General features: G+C 35.7%; 2 protein-coding genes across 2 annotated transcripts; both read left to right on the plus strand.

The window, feature by feature from the left end:
- Positions 1 to 468: 468 nt before the first annotated feature.
- LOC116521547 (vomeronasal type-2 receptor 26-like) lies at positions 469 to 5,393 on the plus strand. The gene is made up of 3 exons (XM_032236206.1): positions 469 to 513; positions 2,584 to 2,710; positions 4,492 to 5,393. Exons 1-3 carry the CDS (start codon positions 469 to 471, stop codon positions 5,391 to 5,393), a joined length of 1,074 nt encoding a protein of 357 aa, XP_032092097.1.
- A 6,141-nt stretch (positions 5,394 to 11,534) lies between these two features.
- On the plus strand, positions 11,535 to 21,136 carry LOC116521548 (vomeronasal type-2 receptor 26-like). Its single transcript, XM_032236207.1, has 6 exons — positions 11,535 to 11,692; positions 12,513 to 12,801; positions 13,851 to 14,696; positions 15,633 to 15,857; positions 19,252 to 19,378; positions 20,235 to 21,136. The coding sequence occupies exons 1-6, from the start codon at positions 11,535 to 11,537 to the stop codon at positions 21,134 to 21,136; spliced, it is 2,547 nt and encodes an 848-aa protein (XP_032092098.1).
- The last annotated feature ends 1,949 nt before the right edge of the window (positions 21,137 to 23,085 follow it).

A 23,085-nucleotide genomic window follows, 5' to 3' on the forward strand; every position in this document is an offset into this window, starting at 1 on the left:
TCTCTGTTTCAAAGCTGAAGAGCCAGCGCTATCCAAAAATGTCTTTGTGGTCATGTGGCCAGCATTATGGAAAATCTATAATACTTGCCAAGGGGCAGAACTATAAGAACAAAAAGAAGATGCTTTTTTATATTTATTGTTTAACAAATAGAAACTTCAATTCAGAGAATGGAAATAATAATCTTGGGGTAATCAACCAGTCCAAGACCCCTTATAAGAAATTGTACAAACTTACTCTTTTGGTTTCAGCTAAATCAAAATTTAAGTAATCTTTTTATGACAATAGATTCAGTTATTGTGCTTCCAATGATTTCAGCAACTCTTTTCTAGTGAGGAATGATGTGGAAAGTATGGCCTATTTTTGATATGGTGATAAATATCTCACTTCAGTCACTCACTTAATTTTCTGAATCTAGGACACCATATGTAAAAAAGGGAAATATAATATTTAAAACTAGTAGAATAATAATGGCTGGGTTTGGGAAACACCTCCCACCCAATCTTGCTGATCTGGTGAGGGAAAGATTTGTCACTGGTAATATTTCCAGTGTTGTCCAACGTGCACTTGATGACTGAGGGCTTCAGTTTAGCAATTGTCTTTGAGGAGACTTCTTTCATGTATCCCATCATATTGATCAAAAAGTGATTTAGTGGAGTAGTTCAATGGAACCTTGGATATCATGATTAAAAGAGGGTAATGCAATAAGTGGGACTTAATATGGCCACTTTTATTTACATACAGGGTTTTCTTTTCTTTTTTTCTTTTGACTTTTGCATGAGAGAGGTTTCAAAGATTTGCTGGATCTGATATATTGGGATAGGAACATCCCAGCCAGTTAATATCAGTATGAAAATATTTAATATAAAAGGATATAACTTAATCTGTTTTGTTTACACTTACCTCTGTTTCTCAAAATGCACATACATAAGCTGTTAATGTGAAGAAAGTAAGAAAAAAACTTTTCTAGCCAAGAATTGAAAAATGTGAAAATTTTAAAAAAAAAAGATAAAATTGACGTATTAATAATGTCATAGACTTTAAAAAGCTATTGCAGTTTTTCATGATCTAGATTTCATTTGGTTGCTGTTTATTCACTTTTGAAATAATATTGATCAGAGACAATATTTACTAGATAAGTAATAGGTCTCCCCACATAGGCAGGAAATTATGTTTTTTTTCTTTCAGCTTCTCAACTCAGTTGGCTTAAAAGTTTATATTTTTATATATTGTATCATTTCAATATTACAAAATTATTGAATCCTTACTGATTCTGTTTTCTTACCTACGTATGCATATTCATTGATATTCTGCAGTTTTTGAAAAAAAATGATAACAGTTCTGGGATAGGGATTTAAGAATACACATGAGTTTGTGGGGTTTTTTGGTTTTTTTATCTATAAAATGTAATCACGTTGAAATTATTGTAAGGGTTGTGAATGAAATGGCATGCAAGGAGGTGTTTCTCGGTAGAAGAATGAGGAACATGAAGCTTTGTCAGTGAGTCCTGGAGTTATACATCAAAGTGATGCGTCAAATGTTCAGGGCAAATAGAATATCTGCAAAAATTGCAGAGTTGATGTAAAAATAATGTATGAATTACTGATCTGGATTTTTTTTTCAATTTGTGTATTTAATGATATTCAGCTCCACCAATTCCTGAAAAGGGTCTCATTTAATAACAGTGCTGGGGATAGTATTTTGTTCAATCACAAAAGAGAATTGATAGTTGGATTTGATATTATAAACTGGGTCACATTCCCAAACCAATCCTTCCATCGAGTGAAAGTGGGAAAACTGGATCCCTGGGTTGAAAAGCAAAAATTCACAATTCATGATGAAGTTATCACCTGGCACAGTACTTTCAACCAGGTAGGTTCTGATATTTGTATGATGGGATGTTACCCAACTACAACTTGAAGTATTTAAGTATAAACTTAAAATAAAGATTTTGAGCTTTTATTTATGGCACAAGCTATTTGAATTACCCTTCATAGAATGGTATTTCAGGAATAAAGCATACTGATATTCAGTAAAAAGTTTAAAAGGAAATTCTAGTTGCTGATTTATTTGAAAAGCAATTAAATATTTAGAAGAAATAAATGTAAGAAGTTTAAAAGAAGTTCAAAGACTACCAAAATTAATTAGGTAGTCTGATTCAATGTCAAGTATGCTTGATGAAATCCCAAAAAAAGATTAGTTTTATATTCTGATAATAATCAATGAGCTAACTTGTCTTTATTTGGCTTATTATAGGGAACGAAATGTAAATTAAGATTTTCAAAAAAAACCATGCTAAAAAGATTGATAATGATTGAATAAAAATAATTATTCTAATCATTCTACAGCAGTGATTGACAATGAGATTATTACTTCCATTAGTAAAAATATGCATGAAATCATATAATCCTCCTAGAATTCCTGCAGGAATTGTGGGTTGAGGATATTACTTTCTGAGTAGATATTGATGAAAAAAATACCTCACCATTAAAATTCCACTTTTTAAAATATCAATGAGCCCATGATATTTTAATTCGGTTGTAAAAACATGATTGAATGCTAACTTTATTTCACCTTTTGGGCAGACGTTACCTGTTTCAGTTTGCACTGAGAGCTGCCTTCCTGGTTATTTCAAGAAAAAGCAGGAAGGGAAGCCATTTTGCTGCTATGATTGTTTTCCATGTCCCAAAGAGAAAATTTCAAGGCAGAAGGGTAAGAGGCATTGTGAGCAAAATTCATCTTAACATTGTGAAATCACACCAGGATTTAACATAGTACATGCAATTGTAGAGAATATTTACTTGTTTATTTAATTGGTTATTAATTTATTAGTCTTTATATTGAATCCAGTTTTGGTCACCACAATATAAAAAAATGTTGAGACAGTACAGAGAAGAGTAACCAATATGATTAGGCGGCTGGAGTCCATAACATATGAGGAATGGCTTCAGGAATTGGGTATCTGTAATTTAATGAAAGGGAGTACAAATGACATGATAGAATATTATTTGTTGACCAAGTGTGATTGGAAACAGAAGGAATTTGTCTCTGGTGCCTAAGCTCTCAGTGATAGTATTCCAATCTCTAAGGCAGTGGTTCTCAACCTGTGGGTCGGGACCCCTTTGGGGGTCGAACAACCCTTTCATAGGGGTCACCTAATAACATTGGAAAACATATAATTTCGATGATCTTAGGAACTGAGACACTAATTTTATGGTTGGGGTCACCACAACATGAGGACCTCTATTAAAAGGCCGCGGCATTGGGAAGGTTGAGAACCACTGCTCTTCGGGATTGCTACAAAGATGACATGGTCAACCTATTTTTAAAAGCACTTCAAAGCAGAACAAGAAGTAATGGATGGAAACTAATTAAGGAAAGAAGATATAAGGAGATGAGCAGGGGTGGGATTCTACCATTGTAACAACCAGTTTGCTTCACTTGCATGTGCACAGTTACCCGTCACTCCAACAAACAGCTATTTACACAGCAGGGCAAAGGCAATCCTATATGCGCATTTGTGTGTATGTGCACAGTTCACTGCTTTCCGATAAAAAACAGTATAACGGGTGGGAGGGTTGGCCCGAACCAGTTCACTCTCCACTGCTTATCAGAACTACCAACAATCCGAACTGGTAGAATATTACCCCTGGATATACAATAAGAAGAAAATTCCTGGCAGTTAGAATAATTAATCACTGTGATGGTTTGCCTTCAGAAATTGTGGATTCTGCAACACTGGAGATTTTTAAGAAGAGATTGGACAACCACCTGTCTGAAATGAAATAGGGTCTGATGCTTGAGGAAGGGGTTGAACTAGAAGACCTCAAAGGTCTCTTCCAACTCTGTTATTCTCTTAACATACCTATTTGCATCTATTAAATACTATCTTGATCTAGTTTACAAAATAATTTAAGCTATTTGGCCAAAATAACACTAGTGCATTCGGCTTCTCTTCTTTCTTTAATTTTGATAGAAACTATCCACAAAAGCTCTGTTTTATTTATGAATATGAATATTTGTGTGGCTTTATTCTATTTCATTTATTTAGAAGCTTACATGCTCATCTGTCTTATATAAGACAATACTTTGTGGAACAATGTAATATCAAATTAAAAACCAAAACAGAATAAATAAAGCAAATGAGCCCTTTAACAACCCCCATGGATTCCAACCACAGAGATCCAAGATCACACACACTTTCTCAGTTAAAATATTAGCTAGGGTCGGTGTAGCAAATTTTATGCATGTTGAATAGAACAAACAAAAAAACTCCCAAAGTGTAAGAACAAGATAATAGCCATGATAACTGGTCTTTTAAGAGAAGAAATGACATTTTCTGAACTTAACTGTTATGCATTTTTGTTGATAATGTATTTCTATCTTGATTGTATTTCTTTTTTGTTCATTTTTTTCTTTATTATATTACAAATATAAAATAATTAAATAGGTGTGTGTGTGTGTCACTGAAAAATTATATTCCTAAATTCCAGATATGCAGGATTGTTCTAAATGCCCAGAAGAACAATATCCAAGCAAGGAAAAAGATTCATGTCTTCCAAAGAAAATATCTTTCTTATCCCATGAAGAACCAATTGGGATAACCTTAGTCATTCTGGCACTTTTGTTTTCTTTCTGCACAATTGGGGTCCTGGCAACATTTCTGAAATATCACCATACTCCCATTGTCAAGGCCAATAACCGAAATCTCAGCTATGTTCTACTAATCTCCCTCCTTCTCTGCTTCCTTTGCTCACTGCAGTTTCTTGCTACACCTGGAAATATTATATGTCTCCTCCGACAAATTAGTTTTGGCATCATCTTCTCAGTGGCTGTGTCTTCTGTGCTGGCAAAAACCATCACTGTGGTTATGGCTTTCATGGCCACCAAGCCAGGATCCAGGATGAAGAAATGGATAGGAAGAGGCTTGGCCATATCCATTGTTCTTACTTGTTCCCTGATTCAAGCAGGCATCTGTATGGTGTGGCTCTTTGCATATCCCCCTTTCCCTGAAGTTGACACTCATTCAGAAATTGAAGAAATTGTGCTGCAGTGCAATGAAGGTTCAGCTACCATGTTCTACTGTGTCCTGGGATACATGGGTTTCCTGGCAGCTGCCAGTTTTACAGTAGCATTTTTCTCCAGGAAGCTCCCCAGCAGTTTCAATGAGGCCAAATGCCTTACATTCAGCACGTTGATCTTCTGCAGTGTGTGGCTCTCATTTATTCCTTCCTACCTGAGCACCAAAGGCAAATACATGGTGGCTGTTGAGGTTTTCTCCATTTTGGCCTCAAGTGCTGCGTTTCTGATTTGTATATATTTCCCAAAATGTTATGTAATCATTGTTAGGCCAGAATTAAATAATAGAGAGCAACTTATTAAAAGAAAAAAGTGATAATAAACACACAAAATTAATTTCAATATTTCTCGCATTTATTATTTCTTGTGTCAGGGTTCCAAATAGCATCCAAAAGTAAATCAGAGTCCAAGGCAAAGTATTGCTCAGTTCCGGTTCCATTTCTTCTGAAGAGAGTGCAATTTTATTTATTTTGCAGACTGAAATTTATTTGTAATACAAATTGATTCAAACTGTTTATTGATTCAATATTCATATTTTTTGGGGGGAAATAACAGTCTATAATAGAAAAGCATGAAAATAGATTTTGTAATCAGATTTTGTAGATTGAGTCACAGTCAGAGTCCTTCCTTCCTCCTCCCCCTTTTCCTATCTCCCTCCCTTCCATACTCTTTTCCATTTACTCTTCTTATAAGCCGAGTTTCAGTATCCCATATTCCATAGTTGTTACTAAATAGGTAACTGTTGCCGAACTTTTAGGAATCTAGAGGCAATTTTTTTTGTTGATTTGTAGCTTTTATTGCTGGTAAGTTTTTTTTTTTTTTTTTAGAATGGAGGTAGTCTACAAGACAGTAGTTGCAGATTTCATGGCTAGTGACTGAAACTTTACATTCTTCTTTTCTGTTTCTTTTTTCAAGTAATTATTTGTATTGTATAGTTGTCAACTTCTTCCACCTTTCTAGATATTGACATAAATTTAAAATTGGGGCGGGGGGATTGCGGAAAAATAATGAAGTTTCACTCATTGTGATTTCATGAACTTACATTTTAAAGTGGTTCTTCAAGTCAAAAATTACCTAGTACTTTCAACAACCTACATTCACCAGCTGCAATATTTTATCCTTTTCTAGTATTTAGCAAACCATTGTTCCAACTTATCTTGACATTAAGGAAAAATACCTAATGGCTGTGAAGGTTTTTGTCATGCTGTTTTCCACTGCTGGATTTCCACTATTGACTTATTGTGTCCATTGGCTAGTCTAAAATGCATACAAATTTATTTTTTGTCTGAGTATTGGCTCATCTAGCTTAGTTCTGATATTGTTCAAAAAGAGCTTAAATTTAAGATTCCAGACTAATCACCAATGTACATTTCAAGCGTCTTTTGTACAATTTGAGAGTCAAGATTTGAAAACTGTTTCAGGCATGGACTATTATGAGAAAACAGCAACATGTATAGCTGTGTTGTCACCACCCCTTGCTCTCTGCTTTTTCAACTTATATAACAATAACGTGAATCCAAGCATCAAAGCAATATATAGTTCCCTGCATTTCTTTGCAGGAAAAGAAAACAGGCAATGAAGAGTAAAGAATGACATACATTGGGGTAATGAACAACTAATTGTATTCAGAAAAGAGCTCAGCTTAAGGATGTCTAAAGTAGTGCAGAAAGAATTGTACTATCAGAAAAAGAGAAAAACTTTTTTATATGCAACATTTTATTAAATTTGAATGACAAAAGATTAAAATATAAAACAAAAAGGGAAAAGAGATAGGTGGAAGAATAGCAAAAATCTTAAGTTACAAAACAATAATATCAAAAACTCTCTTCAATATGGATACAATCTTAAGATATAATGCACTCTTATTTTAATTTAACAAAAACTGATACAAAATTAAAATATAGGCATTCATATCAAATAACCTAAGAATAAAACTGTACATAATATATTTTAGTCTAAATAAAATAAATAATCCATAAATGAATCATAACAATTCCATAAATATGCAAAAGTATATAAAATATAAAAATGCATAAAATAAATTTAAACTCTAACAATGCACTATAAAATGTCATGTTTTAAACTCCAACAATGCATCATAATACTGTAGTCCCATGATGGTGAACCTATGGCACACGTGCCCAAAGTGGTATGGAGAGCCATGTCACCTGGCACTTGCAGCCTCACCCATTGCCCTTCTGGGTTTCTGGGGTGCATACGAACATGGCAATCAACTGGTCTTTGTGCATGCAGCAGTGCCAGAAACTGAAAGAGCTGGTCTTCTAGTTTCTGCATGTGCATGCACACCAACCAACTGATCTTACATGGCAGAAACCAGAAGAGGAACTGCCTGGTGCGCATACGTGCATCAGCATGCACACTGGGCAGCTCATCTCTCAGGTTGTGTCCCCGACAAGTGCATGTGCATGCTTCCTTTTTGGCACTCGGTGCCAAAAATGTTCGTCATCACTGCTATAGTCAAAACATTTAATCATAAAATTCCAAAGTTAAGACGTGATTTTTATTTTATCAAGCAAAAAATCTAAATCATGGAGAAAGAAAAGCAATAGAATCATTATCTTTAAGCAATCAATTTTGCCATCTCTGCTAATTCCATTAAGTTCATGTTCCATTCTTTCATTGTGGGATTTTCACCTCTTTGTGCATATTGTTATATATAAGAACCAAGTCCCTTATTTTGGTTCAGTCCATTTTATCAATCCTAAAACAAAAATGTTTGGTTTCAACTGTACATCAGCATTGAGAATCTTCTGGATATGCAAACCAACTTGATCCTAATATTTCTTAGTAACTTTAAAGATCCATGATAAAAGATAAAAATATTGTCACATTGGTTAAGTTTCTGATATTTGTTTAACTCTTCAGTATGCATATACATCTTCATGAATGATTTGGATGAGGGGATAGATGGGGAACCCATTAAATTTGCAGATCACACCAAGCTATCAGGAACAGCCAACACGCCAGAAGATAGGCTTAAAATTCAGAAGGATCTTAAATGACTTGAACATTGGGCGCTATCTAACAAAATGAAATTCAATAGTATAAAAATAAAGTTCTAGATTTATACAAGAAAAACCAAATGCACAGGTACAGTATAAGTGATACCACACTCAACAGTAGTAACTGTGAGAGAGATCTTGGAGTTCTAGTGGACAATCACTTAAATATGAGCCAGCAGTGTACTACAGATGCCAAAAAAGCCAACACACTTCTAGGTTTCATTAACAGAGGGATGGAATAAAGATGATGTGAAGTGTTAATACCACTTTAAACCTTGGTAAGGCCACACTTGGAATACTGCATCCAGTTTTGGTCACCACCAAATGATTAGGGGACTGGAGGCTAAAACATATAAAGTGCAGTTGCTGGAATTGGATATGTCTATCTAATGAAAGAAGGACCAGGCAGACATGATAGCAGTGTTCCAATATCTCAGGGGTTGCCACAAAAGAAGAGGGCGTCGTAATTAATTCATAATTTAATAAGCTTATATGCCGCCCAATCCCGTAGGACTCTGGCAGCTTACAAATGCGAGATAAAATAAAATAACAAATAGGGGAGAAATGAAAACAGTTTAAAAAAAACACAACATACATTCAGCTTAGTTAGGGGCTGGACCTAATTCATAGATCAACAGCCCCAGGCCTGCCGGAACAGCCAGGTTTTGGTGGCTTTTTGGAAGGCCGCAAGAGTGGGAAGGGTCCGGATCTCTGCGGGGAGATCGTTCCACAGAGCTGGAGCAGCTACAGAAAAGGCTCTCCCCCGAGGGGTTGCCAGCCGGCATTGTCCGGTCAACGGCACTCGGAGGAGGCCTAGCCTGTGAGTTCTTATCGGCCGTTGGGAGGTATGTAGCAGGAGGCAGTCTCTCAGATATCCAGATCCAAGGCCATGTAGGGCTTTAAAGGTAATCACCAGCACCTTGTAGCATGTCTGGAGACCAATAGGGAGCCAGTGCAGTTCACGGAGGATAGGTGTAACATGGGTGTACCGAGGTACACCCGATATCGCTCATGCAGCTGCATTCTGGAACAACTGTAGTCTCTGAACACTCTTCAAGGGCAGCCCCATGTAGAGTGCATTGCAGTAATCAAGTCTTGAGGTGACGAGGGCATGAGTGACCATTTGAAGTGCCTCCTGGTCCAGATAGGGCCGCAACTGGTGCACCAGGCGAACCTGGGCAAAAGCCCCCCTGGTCACAGCCAACAAATGGTGTTCTAATGTCAGCTGCAGATCCAGGAGGACACCCAAGTTCCGGGCCCTCTCTGAGGGGTGTAGACTTTCACACACACCCCAGGCTAATAGATGGAAAATCTGGACTATCCTTGGGAGAAAACATCAATAGCCACTCGGTTTTGTCTGGATTGAGTGCCAGCTTGTTCACTCTCATCCAGACCCTAACAGCCTCCAGGCACTGGCACATCACTTCCACTGCTTCGCTGAGTTGGCACAGTGCGGACAGATACAGTTGAGTATCGTCTGCATATTGGTGGTATTTAATCCCATGCCGGCGAATGATCTCACCCAGCGGCTTCATGTAGATGTTAAAAAGGAGGGGGGAGAGGACCAAGCCCTGCAGCATCCCATATCTAAGGGGCCTAGGGGTCGATCTCTGTCCTCCAACCAACACCGACTGCGACCTGAGAGGTAAGAGGAGAACCACCGTAAAATGGTACCTTCAACTTTCACCTCCCCCAGTCATCGCAGAAGGATACCATGATCGATGGTATTGAAGGCTGCTGAGAGGTCAAGAAGCACCAGGATAGAGGAATGTCCTCTATCACTGGTCCGCCAGAGATCATCGGTCAGCACGACCAAAGCAGTTTCAGTGGAGTAACCAGGCCTGAAACCCGACTGGAAGGGTTCAAGATAATCTGCTTCATCCAAGGACTGTCAGAGTTGAAAGGTCACCATCTTCTCAACAACCTTCCCAACAAAGGGGAGGTTGGAGGCAAACTATTCTCCAAAGCACTTGGAGGCAGAATAAGAAGCAATGAGTGGAAACTAATTAAGAGAGAAGCAACTTAGTATTGAGGAGAAATTTCCTGAAAGTTAAAACAATTAACCAGTGGAATAACTTTTCTCCAGAAGTTGTGAATTCTTGAACACTGAAAGTTTTTAAGAACAGACTGGACATTTGTCTGAAATGATATAAGGTTTCCTGCCTGAGCAGAGGGTTGGACTAGAAGACCTCCAAGGTCCCTTCCAACTCTATTATTCTACTTTTTTCTATTTAATAGTTTTTCAGGTGTTAAATACCAAAAGTACATTATTTCATATAAACATTTGTTTCAAAGAAAATGCAAATTGTCAACATATTTTCCAATTGGTCTAGCATCCATTTTTCCCCAAACATCGAATATATCCATTTTTTGCCCATTTAATCATACAGTATTTAATACACTAAATTTCTTGATTCATTGTCAATAACAACTTATATATCTTAACAATAAGATGTTCATCATTGGTACATAAATCATTTTTTTTTAAAAAATAGAACATTGGCTTCCAAACTAATATATCCTTTGTTGTTCTATTAACTTACTAGCAATTACACTGTATTTTTAGGAGTATAAGACATACCTTTTTCCCTCAAAAAAGAGGCTGAAAATCTGGGTGTGTCTTCTACACTGAATACAGCATTTTTTTTTGCCTCCTGAAACCCTGTCCCTCCACCAAAATGGCCCTGCATAGCTTGTGGGAGGCTTTCAGAGAGATCCTGGGGGCTGGGGAGGGCAGAAATGAGCAAAAAATTGGCCCTTTATAAGCTTCCTAATTCTTTTTTTTTACAAAAAAACATTTTTGCTCATTTTGCCCCCCCCCCCTCCCACTCTACAAGCCTCCTAAGAGCTATTCATGCCCTTTTTTTGAAGAAAAAAAAACAGGCCCATTTTCATGAAAAATGGGCCATTTGGGGGAGGTTTGCAGACTGCAAAAACTTTTTTTTTATTTGCCTCTTCAAAACCTTGGTGCATCTTATACTATGGTACATCTTATACTCTGAAAAATATGATATGTATGTACAAATGAGAAAACACATTCTTTGCATGACATACATAAATGAAAATCTAAAAAATTTTCTTCTCACTATCTATAATTATCAAAAATGCTGTTATTAACACTAGGGGCTCCATAACAATTTATAGTCAACAAGGATTGAGTCTTTATGAATAATATCAGTAATCCCTGACCATTCTCATCTGTAATTTGAATCTAAAGTCAGATGATGTTTATAAAGTTTATTTCTGATAGGGAGAAGTCAAAGTTTATGAATACTGTTCATGAATAGTGCGAGGGTAGGTAAGACAAGTCACACTAGTATATTTTTAAAGATTTTAAACCATTATCAGACAAACTCTGCTACAGATGTCCAATTAGAAAACTGACCATGATTATGTTATACTTGTTTTTGTCTCATATGGTTTGGAAATGTGAGATGAGAAATTGCATTATTGATGATCCTGTCTCTATTTCTCATAATTATTTTCAACCCGGTGATGTCATCATTGGTGCCATTACTTCTCTTATGTTCATGCCTACAGAACTAGAAAACTTCTTGGAAGATCCCCATCTTTCATTTATTGGTGAAGTCATGTAAGTGTTCCTATCCCATTGTTTGGTGTAAAAGATTCTAAATTATATTTACATATAATGTGATATTCTTACATATACTAGAATTATTTTTAGTGACAGTTTTCTCCCTCTAATTCCAATGTACATTTTGCTTTATTTACCTAGGGTTCTTAAAGGAATTAGAAATAACTACTTCAATTTACTAGCTGAAAGTTAAAGGATCCTGACAATGTGCCACAGAAATCCTGCTGTTTAGTGAACCAGGTTTTAATCAGTTAAACAAAAGAATGAAAAAGGGGTTAAAGTGTTAGAAAGAAAATAAGATTTCAAAACAGTTCGAGTTTGCACCAGAATATTTCAAGGATATACTAACAATTTTAGGACATTTTTATAATTGTAATTCTTTTGATCCCTTTCCTTTGTTTAGAGACCTGACATTCTCTTTTTTATTAAATTTAAAAAACATTCTTCTTATTAGACTAACCTACTAATAACACATTTTATTGACACAATTTATTATTGTAATTTTTCAGATTAGGAAATCTTCAAATCTTTGTTACAATTGAAAAGCATTTAAAATATTGAGAAGTTTTCTGTTCAAAAACTATACAAAGCTAAACTATATGCAATACTTAGTACACAATGCATGACCCTGTATTATTGCTTTCAAAGGCAAAATATTTGGATGAACCATATATTTTTTAGAATGTTTGTCTTATGTATAGTATGCTTTTTTAATCACCTACAATTATTATTCTAGAGTCAGGATGTACCATATATTTGATGCAATACTTTCTCTAAAATAATCAGCTCCTTTTATCATGTACAATTATTATTCCAGTGTTCAGACTAAGTTTTATCAGCATATTTTGGCTTTGATATTTGCTGTGAAAGAGATAAACGAAAACCCTCAAATCTTGCCCAATATTACTTTGGGCATCAATATTTTTGACAATTATGATAGAAGATTGATTTATCATGCAACAATGGAACTTTTTTCACCTCTGAAGAGAATGGTTCCCAATTATAAGTGTGGCTTCCAAAAGACTCTGGTAGCAATCATTGGGGCCCTTTATTCTGAAATCTCTGTTGACATGGCAGATATTTTGAGGTTATACAAACTTCCTCAGGTAGGATGTGTAGTGAATGTTTAGTTCTTATGAAATCATGTGTTTTTTTCTGAACTTTTTACATCTATGTAAATTGTACATAAGCTAATGTGTGCTTGATATTTACTTAGTTTACATTGATTAATAAAGCATATATAGAAAACACATTATTAAAGCTTAAGGCAGTATGAATAATAAATTTGGTTTTATAGACTGATTGGACAGAAAAGATCATGATCTTTGCAAGAGTGCCCCAAGGAAATTAGAAAAAGAAGATTTTTAGTAACAAGGAATTTTATTTCAATACCAAATTATTTTGAACAATTTATAGTGATTGAATCAGGAAAATTAGATTATAAATCATTCAAAAAAACCATGATATTCAATGAAATATCATTGAAGCTAGAAAGTAATATTCTGAGCTAGAAAGTAATATTCTGACTCAGTAAGCTTTACCATACACGGTTTTTCATTTTCTGTTTTCTGAGGTAGGTGACCAGGAACTGTCCTTGAAGATGGTTTTCAAATGAAATCAAGTTAAATTTTGATTTCAATCAAACTACTAAACTGCTAGAATATAGAGAAAAAAGCCCAGTCCCTCCTAGCACTGATGAGTTTAGCTACAGTAGTTTGGATATTTAAATGTCTGCAAGAAATCAACCAAAGTCAGAGAGCACTTGGGGTCTCTCAAATTAAATTTTAATTAACCAATCAACAATCAATCAACCACTTATCCGGACAACCAATCAATTCAATGTATTTCAAAAAGTTCCCATAAAACATTATTCTGGGAATACTAATGCACCAATTTAAAATGCAAGCATGTTATTGAAATGTAATATTATTAATTATACAGCATGAGAAAATCACAAATCTATTTTCTGCTGAATAAAAATAATGTTTTTATTTTCATAAGGTTGCTAAAATAAGTCATAAACAATCTGAAATTTGCTAGATGCTAGAGAAATGTCTCCCAAAGTAGAGCAGCTTTAGCACACATGCTAGTTTAGCAAATATTTCTTCATTTCTTTCTGTTCTCTAAGCTTCTATTAATTTTATTATTCCTGTAGTTAATCTATGGATCACATCCAGAGATGCCAGATGAAAGTGAATCCTTTTTCTTCTATCACATGGTGCCAAATGAAAATATTATATATCAAGGATTTCTTCAGTTGCTTGTTTATTTCAAATGGACCTGGGTTGGGATCCTTGTGAGAGACGATAATGGTGAAAGATTTGTGAGGATGATTTTTTCTACCTTTCCTCTTCATGGCATTTGCATTGCCTTTTTAAATATAATTAAACAACTGAACATCAGTAATGTATTTGTGGAACTGGAGTGGCTTGTGGAAATATTTTATCTCACTATGAATAGCAATACCAATGCAGTAATTGTCTATGAAACAACCCTTCTGCATCTGAGATTGTTGCTAAATCTTCCTAAAATTGAATCAGTTTCTATGGAGCCAAAGGGTAAAGTGTGGGTCATACCCTGCCAAATGGATCTTGCAACAGTAATTTATCAAAGGACCTGGGATATTCAAGACATTCATGGTGCCCTGTCCTTTTCAGTTCACTCCACTGAAGTTCCAGGATTTCAGCAATTTGTTCAGGGAAGAGACCATTTCTTGTCAAAAGAAGATAGCTTTATTAAAGATGTTTGGATGCATGCATTTCAATGTAGCTTTCTCACTTCCTTGGTCAATAAGAAAGAGAGTGACATTTGCACTATGAAGGAGAAACTGGAGGACCTTCCTGGTGCTCTTTTTGAAATGAGCATGACTGGACATAGTTACAATATATACAATGCAGTGTATGTTGTAGCACATGCTTTACATGCCATGCATATGGAACAAAACCACAACGGAATAATGAATAAAAGGAAACTGAATATTTGGGAGAAAAAGTCATGGCAGGTACTGAACATCTATGCCTTTTTCTCTTTCTTCATACAAACATGTATCAGTGGTGGGTTCCTACCAGTTCAGCCCAGTTCGGCCAAACCAATAGTGGTTTGACGGCCTGGGTCATTGGAACAGGCAGCGACCCAGGCCTGCCACACACCCTAACTGGTTCTCCAGGCTGCGCCATAGACACCACCATCTTGTTTTTCATTTCTATGCATGCACAGAACAATTTTTATTGCACTATGTGTGCACGGACAGTACGCTCACGAGAGAAACAGTGGTAGTGCCTGCTGGAACCCACCCATTACATGAATGTATTTACAATCTATTTTTCATACAAATCACACAAAACCAAAGAAATGAAGGGTTGACATACAATATACATGAGGGAAATCTAATTTATGGCCACTATATCACTCCATAATTTTCTATCCTTCAAACACTCTAGCTTTCACCCTTGCCAATGCATTGCTTCATGCATTGCTTGTTGTTCTTCATTATATTAGCTCTCTTTTATGGATCTCATTAAGTCTCTTCATGAATTTCTCAGTCTTGTTTTTTTCTCTTACCCCATTCATTCTTCTTTAATAAATGTGCTCTGTACTTCATTTCTCATTTATTCTCAATCTGTCAGATTATGTCAGTTTCCTTCCTCTGTTGATATTTAAATCCATGTTCATTCAATCTATTCTTCCTTGACTCTTCCTTATGTTTCAGCATACATATTTCATTCTCTTTTCCAAGTAAAAAGCAATTGATGCATTTATACATAGACATTTTGTTTCTCTCAATAAATAGTTTAGCTACATAAAATAGGATTAAAATGATGTACCAAATGTTGAGGACTAAAACTTCAGCAGATGTTTTTACAGTAATTGATGTGAAAAATCTATTTATTACTGATTCTGTATTAATATAAATTGTTGTGTCTTCATTGATATTCAGCTCCACCAATTTCTAAAAGAGATCTCATTTAATAACAGTGCTGGGGATAGGATTCAGTTCAATCAGAGGAGGGAATTGATATCTGGATTTGATATTATAAACTGGGTCACCTTTCCAAACCAATCCTTCCATCGAGTGAAAGTGGGGAAGCTGGATCCTTGGGTGAAAGAAGAAAAATTTACCATTCATGATGAAATCATCACCTGGCATAACAGTTTCAACCAAGTAAGTTCTGATTTTTTTCACTTGCATAACTGGGATGATAGCCAAAATAACTTGTGCATCACTTAACACTAAAATAATATTACAGCCTTTTTTTACAAAGACTTTGAGCATTTAATTCTGATACAACAATTTGAAATATTCTTGAGAGAGAAATATTTCAGGAACAAAATATTGATATTTATTAAAAAGTGTAAAAGTAAAGATTTATTCAAAAGCAATAACATTTAGAAAAACAAAAATATAAGAATTTTAAATTGAGTTGGTTCAGATTCCATGTTAAGCATGATTGATAAAGCTTCCTATATTAGCCTATTTGTAGATATTTTAGTTTTTATTCTGATATTAATAAATAAGACAAATTATTTTTATTAGTTGTGGGGGAAGGTATAAATTAAGATTTGTAAGCTAAATCATGGCCAAAAAAGTTTGCTAATAACCTGGATAAAATATATCTTTCTAATAATTCTGCTACATTAATTAACAATGGGGATAATTCTTCCATATTGAAGAAGATAAATGGAACATTAATATATTCCTGGAATGCCTGCAGGGTTGTAAATTGGGAACACTGCATTCTGAAAAGGTGCTTCAGTCTATAGTTGTGGAGATGACAGATGAACCCAGGGATTGCTCCTACCAGATTTGTTCTCTCTTTCCGCTAGTCAATTTCTACCTAAGGTTGAATTGAAATACCATCATATCTTGACATAGGTGTTCAGAAGCCTTAGTTTCTACAATATTGCTCATATTGCAGGCCAGAGATTCCTGCAATGATAATCCCTGATCTAATATTAATGCCCTGTAACAGCTCCATGTTTAATCCGGAAGGATAGGACAACCACAACTTGAATGAGCAAGAAGATAAATGTCTCATCTTGATAATTTCCTATCCTTGTTTGCGGATTGGCATTAGTTCTTAACACAGAGCAGGAGAAGAAAAAAAAGTAATTCTGTAGGAGAGCAGTCACTGTTCCATATAGAGGTAGTCCTTGATTTATAACTTTAGTGGCTATTCAAAGTTACAAAAGCACTGAAAAAAGTGACTTATGACCATTTTTTAGACTTATGACTGTTGCAGCATCCCCATGGTCATATGATTTGCATTTGGATGCATGACAATTGGTTCATGTTTATGACACCTTCAGTGTCCCAGGATCATATGATCATCTTTTGTGACCTTCTGATAAACAAATTCAAAGAAAAAGCCAGACTCACTTAACAATGTTGTTACTAATTGAACAACTGCAGTGATCCACTTAACAAAGAAAATTAATAAAATGAGGCAAAAGTTTTCCCTTATCACCATAAATTTTGAGGTCAATTATGGTCATAAGTTGAGGACTATGTCAACTTGATTGTGATTATTGGGTTTTGGAGTTTGCTTGGCTTACAGTTCAGGATGCCACTGCATTTTCCCCCCACAGTTCACAATTCTTTTTGAGCATAGGTAGTCCTCGACTTATAACCACTTCTTTAACAACTATTTGAAGTTATAATAGTGCTGAGAAAAGTGATTTATGACTGGATCTCATATTTATGATGATTGCAATGTCCTGTGGTCACATGATTGCTATTGGCAATCCTGCAAGGAACCTGCTGTAGCGTCTTGAGCAGTCTGGTGGCTGTTTCCTCCTTAATGGGGTCCTCGTACATAAGTCTGGGGTGCTCACAAAATTCTCTGAAATCGTCCAGCAAAGGGCTAGCCTGGGACAACAGAGGAGTAGCCCAACGAGCTGCGGTGCCTGAGAGCAAACTGATAATAAATCCCACCTTAGTCTGGTCGGTAGGAAAGTCCTCCACTCTCAGGTTGATAAACAGCTGGCATTGTCCCAAGAAAGCTGGAAACATGGCTTGAGTGCCGTCAAACCTGTCCGGCACAGCTACCGGACACTTCCTCCGAGGCTGGGGGGGAATAGCAGGCCCTTGCAGCTGAACTATATGGCCACCCAGCAGAGCCAACTGCTTGCCAACTGGGCATTCTCAGCACACAATTGCTCCATCGTGGCTTAATGAAGCTTTGTTTGTTTGGGGCAGGACACAAACTGTTCTGCCCCCCCCCCTCCATCTGGTAATGAACACAGACACAGGCTTAGCTGTTTGCTAGTCTTTATTCACAGCAATTATAATCCTGTTGGCTGAAAGCCCAGACATTACTCACTGGCAAGACGTTGGCAGCAACCCAGACTCCAACAGACATGGTAACACAAGGCAGACCAGACAAAGAGTTCTCCAGATTAGTATGAATGGTTGTGTTCTGCAAAAGGACTCCTTCCAAAGTGTCTTCTTATATACTCTCTTGGGAGGGCCCAAGCCACAACCACCTGGGCTTGATTATCTCTTATGAGTCTGTCTCCGTAACTGCTGCCTCCATTTCTCCACACTCCATTGCCTGGCATCAGGGACAAACTCCCTTTGATCTTCCCCACTGCTCCATGCCTCAGGCGCCTCCTGATGGCCAACCAGCCTCTCTGGTCCCTGCTCTGAGTCTGAACCCTGCCCAGGGTCCTCCACATCTTCCATAGCAGACTCATAGGGGTCCTCACTATTGGAGTCCATTGGCAGCTCCAACAGCTCCTGCTGGGCCACAACACTATCTTCCCATCCAGCTTCCAAAAAGTAAAGTCAACGATGGAAGCCAAAATTATGGCAAAAAAGTCATAAATTTGGGGGCAATTCAATTAATGACACCTCATTTAGTTATGCAAATTACAGTCCTAGTTGATGTCATAAGTGAAGAAGTACCTGTATTTCATTTTTTTAGGTCTGTCATCTTCACCTATCTACTATCCTCTTGTAAATTGTTTTATTATATTCTGTACCATTTGTTTGTGGAGATTTTCAGTTATCCAGGTCATAGTTGTATCAGAGAGAGTGCTAATGACTAGGTAAATATAATTCTCCCCCTCCCATGAATTGTAAGCCGCCCTGAGTCCCCTCAGGGAAAAGGGCGGCCTATAAATCACAAATAAAATCTAAAAATTTTAAAAAACCCTCTTCCCCAATCCCATCAGAACTAACTAACTCCCCCACCTTCCTGCTAGAACCAACAAAACCTTTTGAATGAGAAATGAAATGTTTTCTTCCTCAATCAAAAGGGGAAAAAAAGACCAGTTACCTTTTGAAAAAGCATCTTTCAGATTCCATACAATTTGATTAGATTCAATTAATTTAAAAAATAAGTCTGGAAAATATATTAAATTACTTAGTTTTATTTAAAATATCTCTGTTCTCCAAAGTGAGAAGTGAAGTGACAGGAAAAAATGTCAGTTCTGATCAGTCCCATTGAATCAACTTTGACATGGTCTGAGGATAAAATATTTCCCAGTTTAAAAGAAAGTTGCTTAATTTTCATTTAATTGAATGCAAACATTTCCCTTCTTTATTTATTTGGCAGACCCCACCTGTTTCACTTTGTTCTGAGAGCTGCCTCCCTGGATATTTCAAAAGGAAGCAGGAGGGGAAGCCATTTTGCTGCTATGATTGCTTTCCATGCCCTAAAGGGAAAATTTCAATTGAAAAAGGTAAGAAGCACTATGTTCAACTTTTAAAACCACACCAGGATTTTGCCTGGATAACAGAGCACAGGTCATTGCAATGAACAGTTACTTCATTGTAACTGTTCACTGGTTACAATGAATTCGTCAGACTTCAATATACCTCTTTCTATCACTACAAAAACTATTGATGTGATTTACAAAATAATTCAAGCCATTAATAAATTTGGTAAAAATAACACTAATGCTCTTGATTTTTTTCTTTCTATTCTTCAAATGTGTATCGAATTATCCACTATGAACTTTGCTGTTTGTGAATTTTAACAAACATTTGATCTACTCTACTCCTACTCTACTCTACTTCACTCTATCTTTCCTTAGTTAAATGCAACAGTAGAAAATGTGATTGCAATAGCCCTTAGAATACCAAAATATTAGTAATACTGCACAATGATCATTTTTACTTTGTTCTTTTTTTCATTTTAAAAACATTTGTTATATATTTTTATTTGATAATTTACTGATTGCTACCATGGTTACCTTTCTGTTTTGCCCCTTTTTCATTTTTGTTATTATTTTTAAATAATAAATATATTATGGTCTGTTGCATAGCCAGCCAGATGTTTACACTGTCTATCTATTGAGTGCTTTCCAAGATTCTGGGCTATGGATATTTATAGTGTTACAGATACAGCTTGCATCCTGTGACAATATCTGTACCCTAAAATATCCAAATCTGCCTATCTCAGATCCTTAGAAAGAGTTATATAGACAAAAGTAACAAACCCAGTCTGAACTTCTGGCTGACTGTGTAACTGAGCCTAATAATGATAACACAAAGACCACAAAAATGATGTAGAAAAATTATATATTTAAATTCCAGATATGCATGTTTGTTCAGAATGTCCTGAGGACCAACATCCAAGCAATGAGAGGGATTCATGTCTTGCCAAGAAAATATCTTTCTTATCCTATGAAGAACCAATAGGACTAGGGCTACTTGTTCTGGCACTTATTTTTTCTTTCTGCACAGTTGGTGTACTGGCAATATTTCTGAAGTATCATCATACTCCCATTGTCAAGGCCAATAACCGAAATCTCACCTACATTCTACTCATTTCCCTCCTCCTCTGCTTCCTTTGCTCACTGCAGTTTCTCATTGTACCAGGCAATATAATATGTCTCCTCCGACAAATTAGCTTTGGCATCATCTTCTCAGTGGCTGTGTCTTCTGTGTTGGCAAAATCTATCACTGTGCTTCTGGCTTTCATGGCTACCAAGCCAGGATCCAAGGTGAGGAAATGGGTGGGAAAACGGTTAGCTATCTCCATTGTTATTTCTTGTTCCCTGATTCAAGCAGGCATTTGCATTGTGTGGATGTTCATATTCCCTCCTTTTCCTGACATTGACACACATTCAAAAATGGAGGAAATGATACTGCAGTGCAAAGAAGGCTCAGATATTATGTTCTACTGTGTCCTGGGCTACATGGGTTTCCTGGCAGCTGCCAGTTTCACAGTAGCTTTTTTCTCCAGGAAGCTCCCCAGCAGTTTCAATGAGGCCAAATGTCTCACATTCAGTATGCTGATCTTCTGCAGTGTGTGGCTCTCCTTTATTCCTTCCTACCTGAGCACCAAAGGCAAATACATGGTAGCTGTGGAGGTTTTCTCCATTTTGGCCTCAAGTGTTGGGTTGCTAGGCTGTATATATTTCCCCAAATGTTACATAATTATTGTTAGGCCAGAGCTAAACAAAAGGGAGCAACTTATTAAGCGAAAAAGATAGTAATATATGCACAAAATATTTCTTTTCAATATTTCCCTTATTTTAATTCAGTAAAATATTAATCAAAATAGGATACTTGTTTTACTTAATGTAATTACTTAATTACTTAATATTAATTACTTAATATGTGTAATTATTAAATGGAATACATTTCTGTCTTCACTCATAGATAGAGTATGAAATGAATTGTAAAATAGTATTTTACATGTTAGGTTATATTTGAATAAATGTCAGTAACATTTCTGGAAATTGCAAATGAATTTGAGTAGACTTTTTAATGAAACTAGGTAACTAAAATTCATCATGATCATCATCATCATCATCATCATCATCATAAACATGAAACAGTCAACTGAACTTTCAAAAATGCATCATCATCATCATCATCATCATCATCATCATCATCATCATCATTTTCCACATTTAGTAATGTGAACCTTTTCCAGTTATTGTAAAATTAAAGCTTTCCCAGTGTTGGTGAATTGCAAAACACATTGAATTATTTTACATAAAAATATGAAAAATGTTTTGATTTTAGAGTTTTCTGCATCATACTTACAATTGATAATCCTTTTAAACAATGGCAGAAGGATATTTCTAAGTTCATGCAGCAATGGAGAAAACCAAGAATTAGATATAAGTTATTGCAACATGCTAAGGAAAGAGGGGGTTTGGGTCTACCAGGTATGAAATTGTATTTTGATGCATTCTGTTTGACCTAGGCAAAAGAATGGGTGAGTCTCCAGAATAAGAAGTGAATTAAAGGGCCATGAATTAAGGTTTGGATGGCATGGCTACTTATGTATGATAAAAGTAAAGTTAATGCTGAATTTAACAATCATTTTGTTAGATGTGCCATACTAAGATTTTGGAATAAATATAAAACATGAAGCTGCCTCTTTGGAGGTCATGCCAAGAAGCTTTCTTTATAAAAAAAAATGGTGGCCAAGCCAAACTGGTTGATGAATGGTAACATTTTATCTTTTAATTTGGGGTGACCCACTATTAAAGCTGAGGGAAGAATTTGAATCAAAAGGTTACATTTGCCATTGGTTTACTGATCAACAACTGAAAGAAAGATTTAAACTTGATAAAAAGTGCTATTTGTTTGAATTTGTTAAAAATGAAATGGACTTTTCATTATGTGGCAATGATGAACGTATTATTGCTAAGATCTATAAAATGTTATTGAATTTATAAAATGAATATGTAAAACATTGTATGATTCAGTGGGCAAGGAATTTTGGATATAATGTGATGCTTGAACAATGGGAAAATGTGTGGATGAAGGGTTTAAAATTTACATTAAATTGTAATCTAAAAGAAAATTTATATGATGATATATAATTGGTATTTAAGACCAGATAAGTTATTTAAGATGTATAAAGATATGTCAAATGAATGTTGGAAGTGTAAAAATAAAGAAGGAACCTTTTATCAACTATGTGATAAAGCAAAAAAAAAATGGATTCATATTTTAATGCAAAAAAAATTGAAAATGAAAATAAAGATGAAATAAAGTCTCTTCCTTTTTGATCTCATGGAAAAAGACCTGGAGAAGAAAAATGGAACTTTGTTACTATATATGCAGCAAGACTACTGTATGCACAAAATGGAGGGACTCTTCAATTCCTAACATGGTTGCAGAAGTTGATGGAATTGGCTGAAATGGCAAAATTGACAGTTTTGATTAAAGAAAAGAACGTAAGTACTTTTATTTCCACGTGGAGACTACTTCTGAACTTTGCACTTGAAGTGGAAAAGAATGAAGCTTCAATTTTGGGTTTTACCAATTAGATTGATAGATCTTTATAGAAATGGTTTGTTCATATTCTTATGAAAAAACAAAAAAGTTGTGATTTGATGTTAATGCCTAATTCTACTGCAACAGAGTTGGAAGAAAATGTTTATCTTCTTTTTTTCTTATCCTTCTCTTCCCCCTCTCCCTC

Source organism: Thamnophis elegans, chromosome Z (genome assembly GCF_009769535.1).
Source record: "Thamnophis elegans isolate rThaEle1 chromosome Z, rThaEle1.pri, whole genome shotgun sequence".
Lineage (NCBI taxonomy): Eukaryota > Metazoa > Chordata > Lepidosauria > Squamata > Colubridae > Thamnophis > Thamnophis elegans.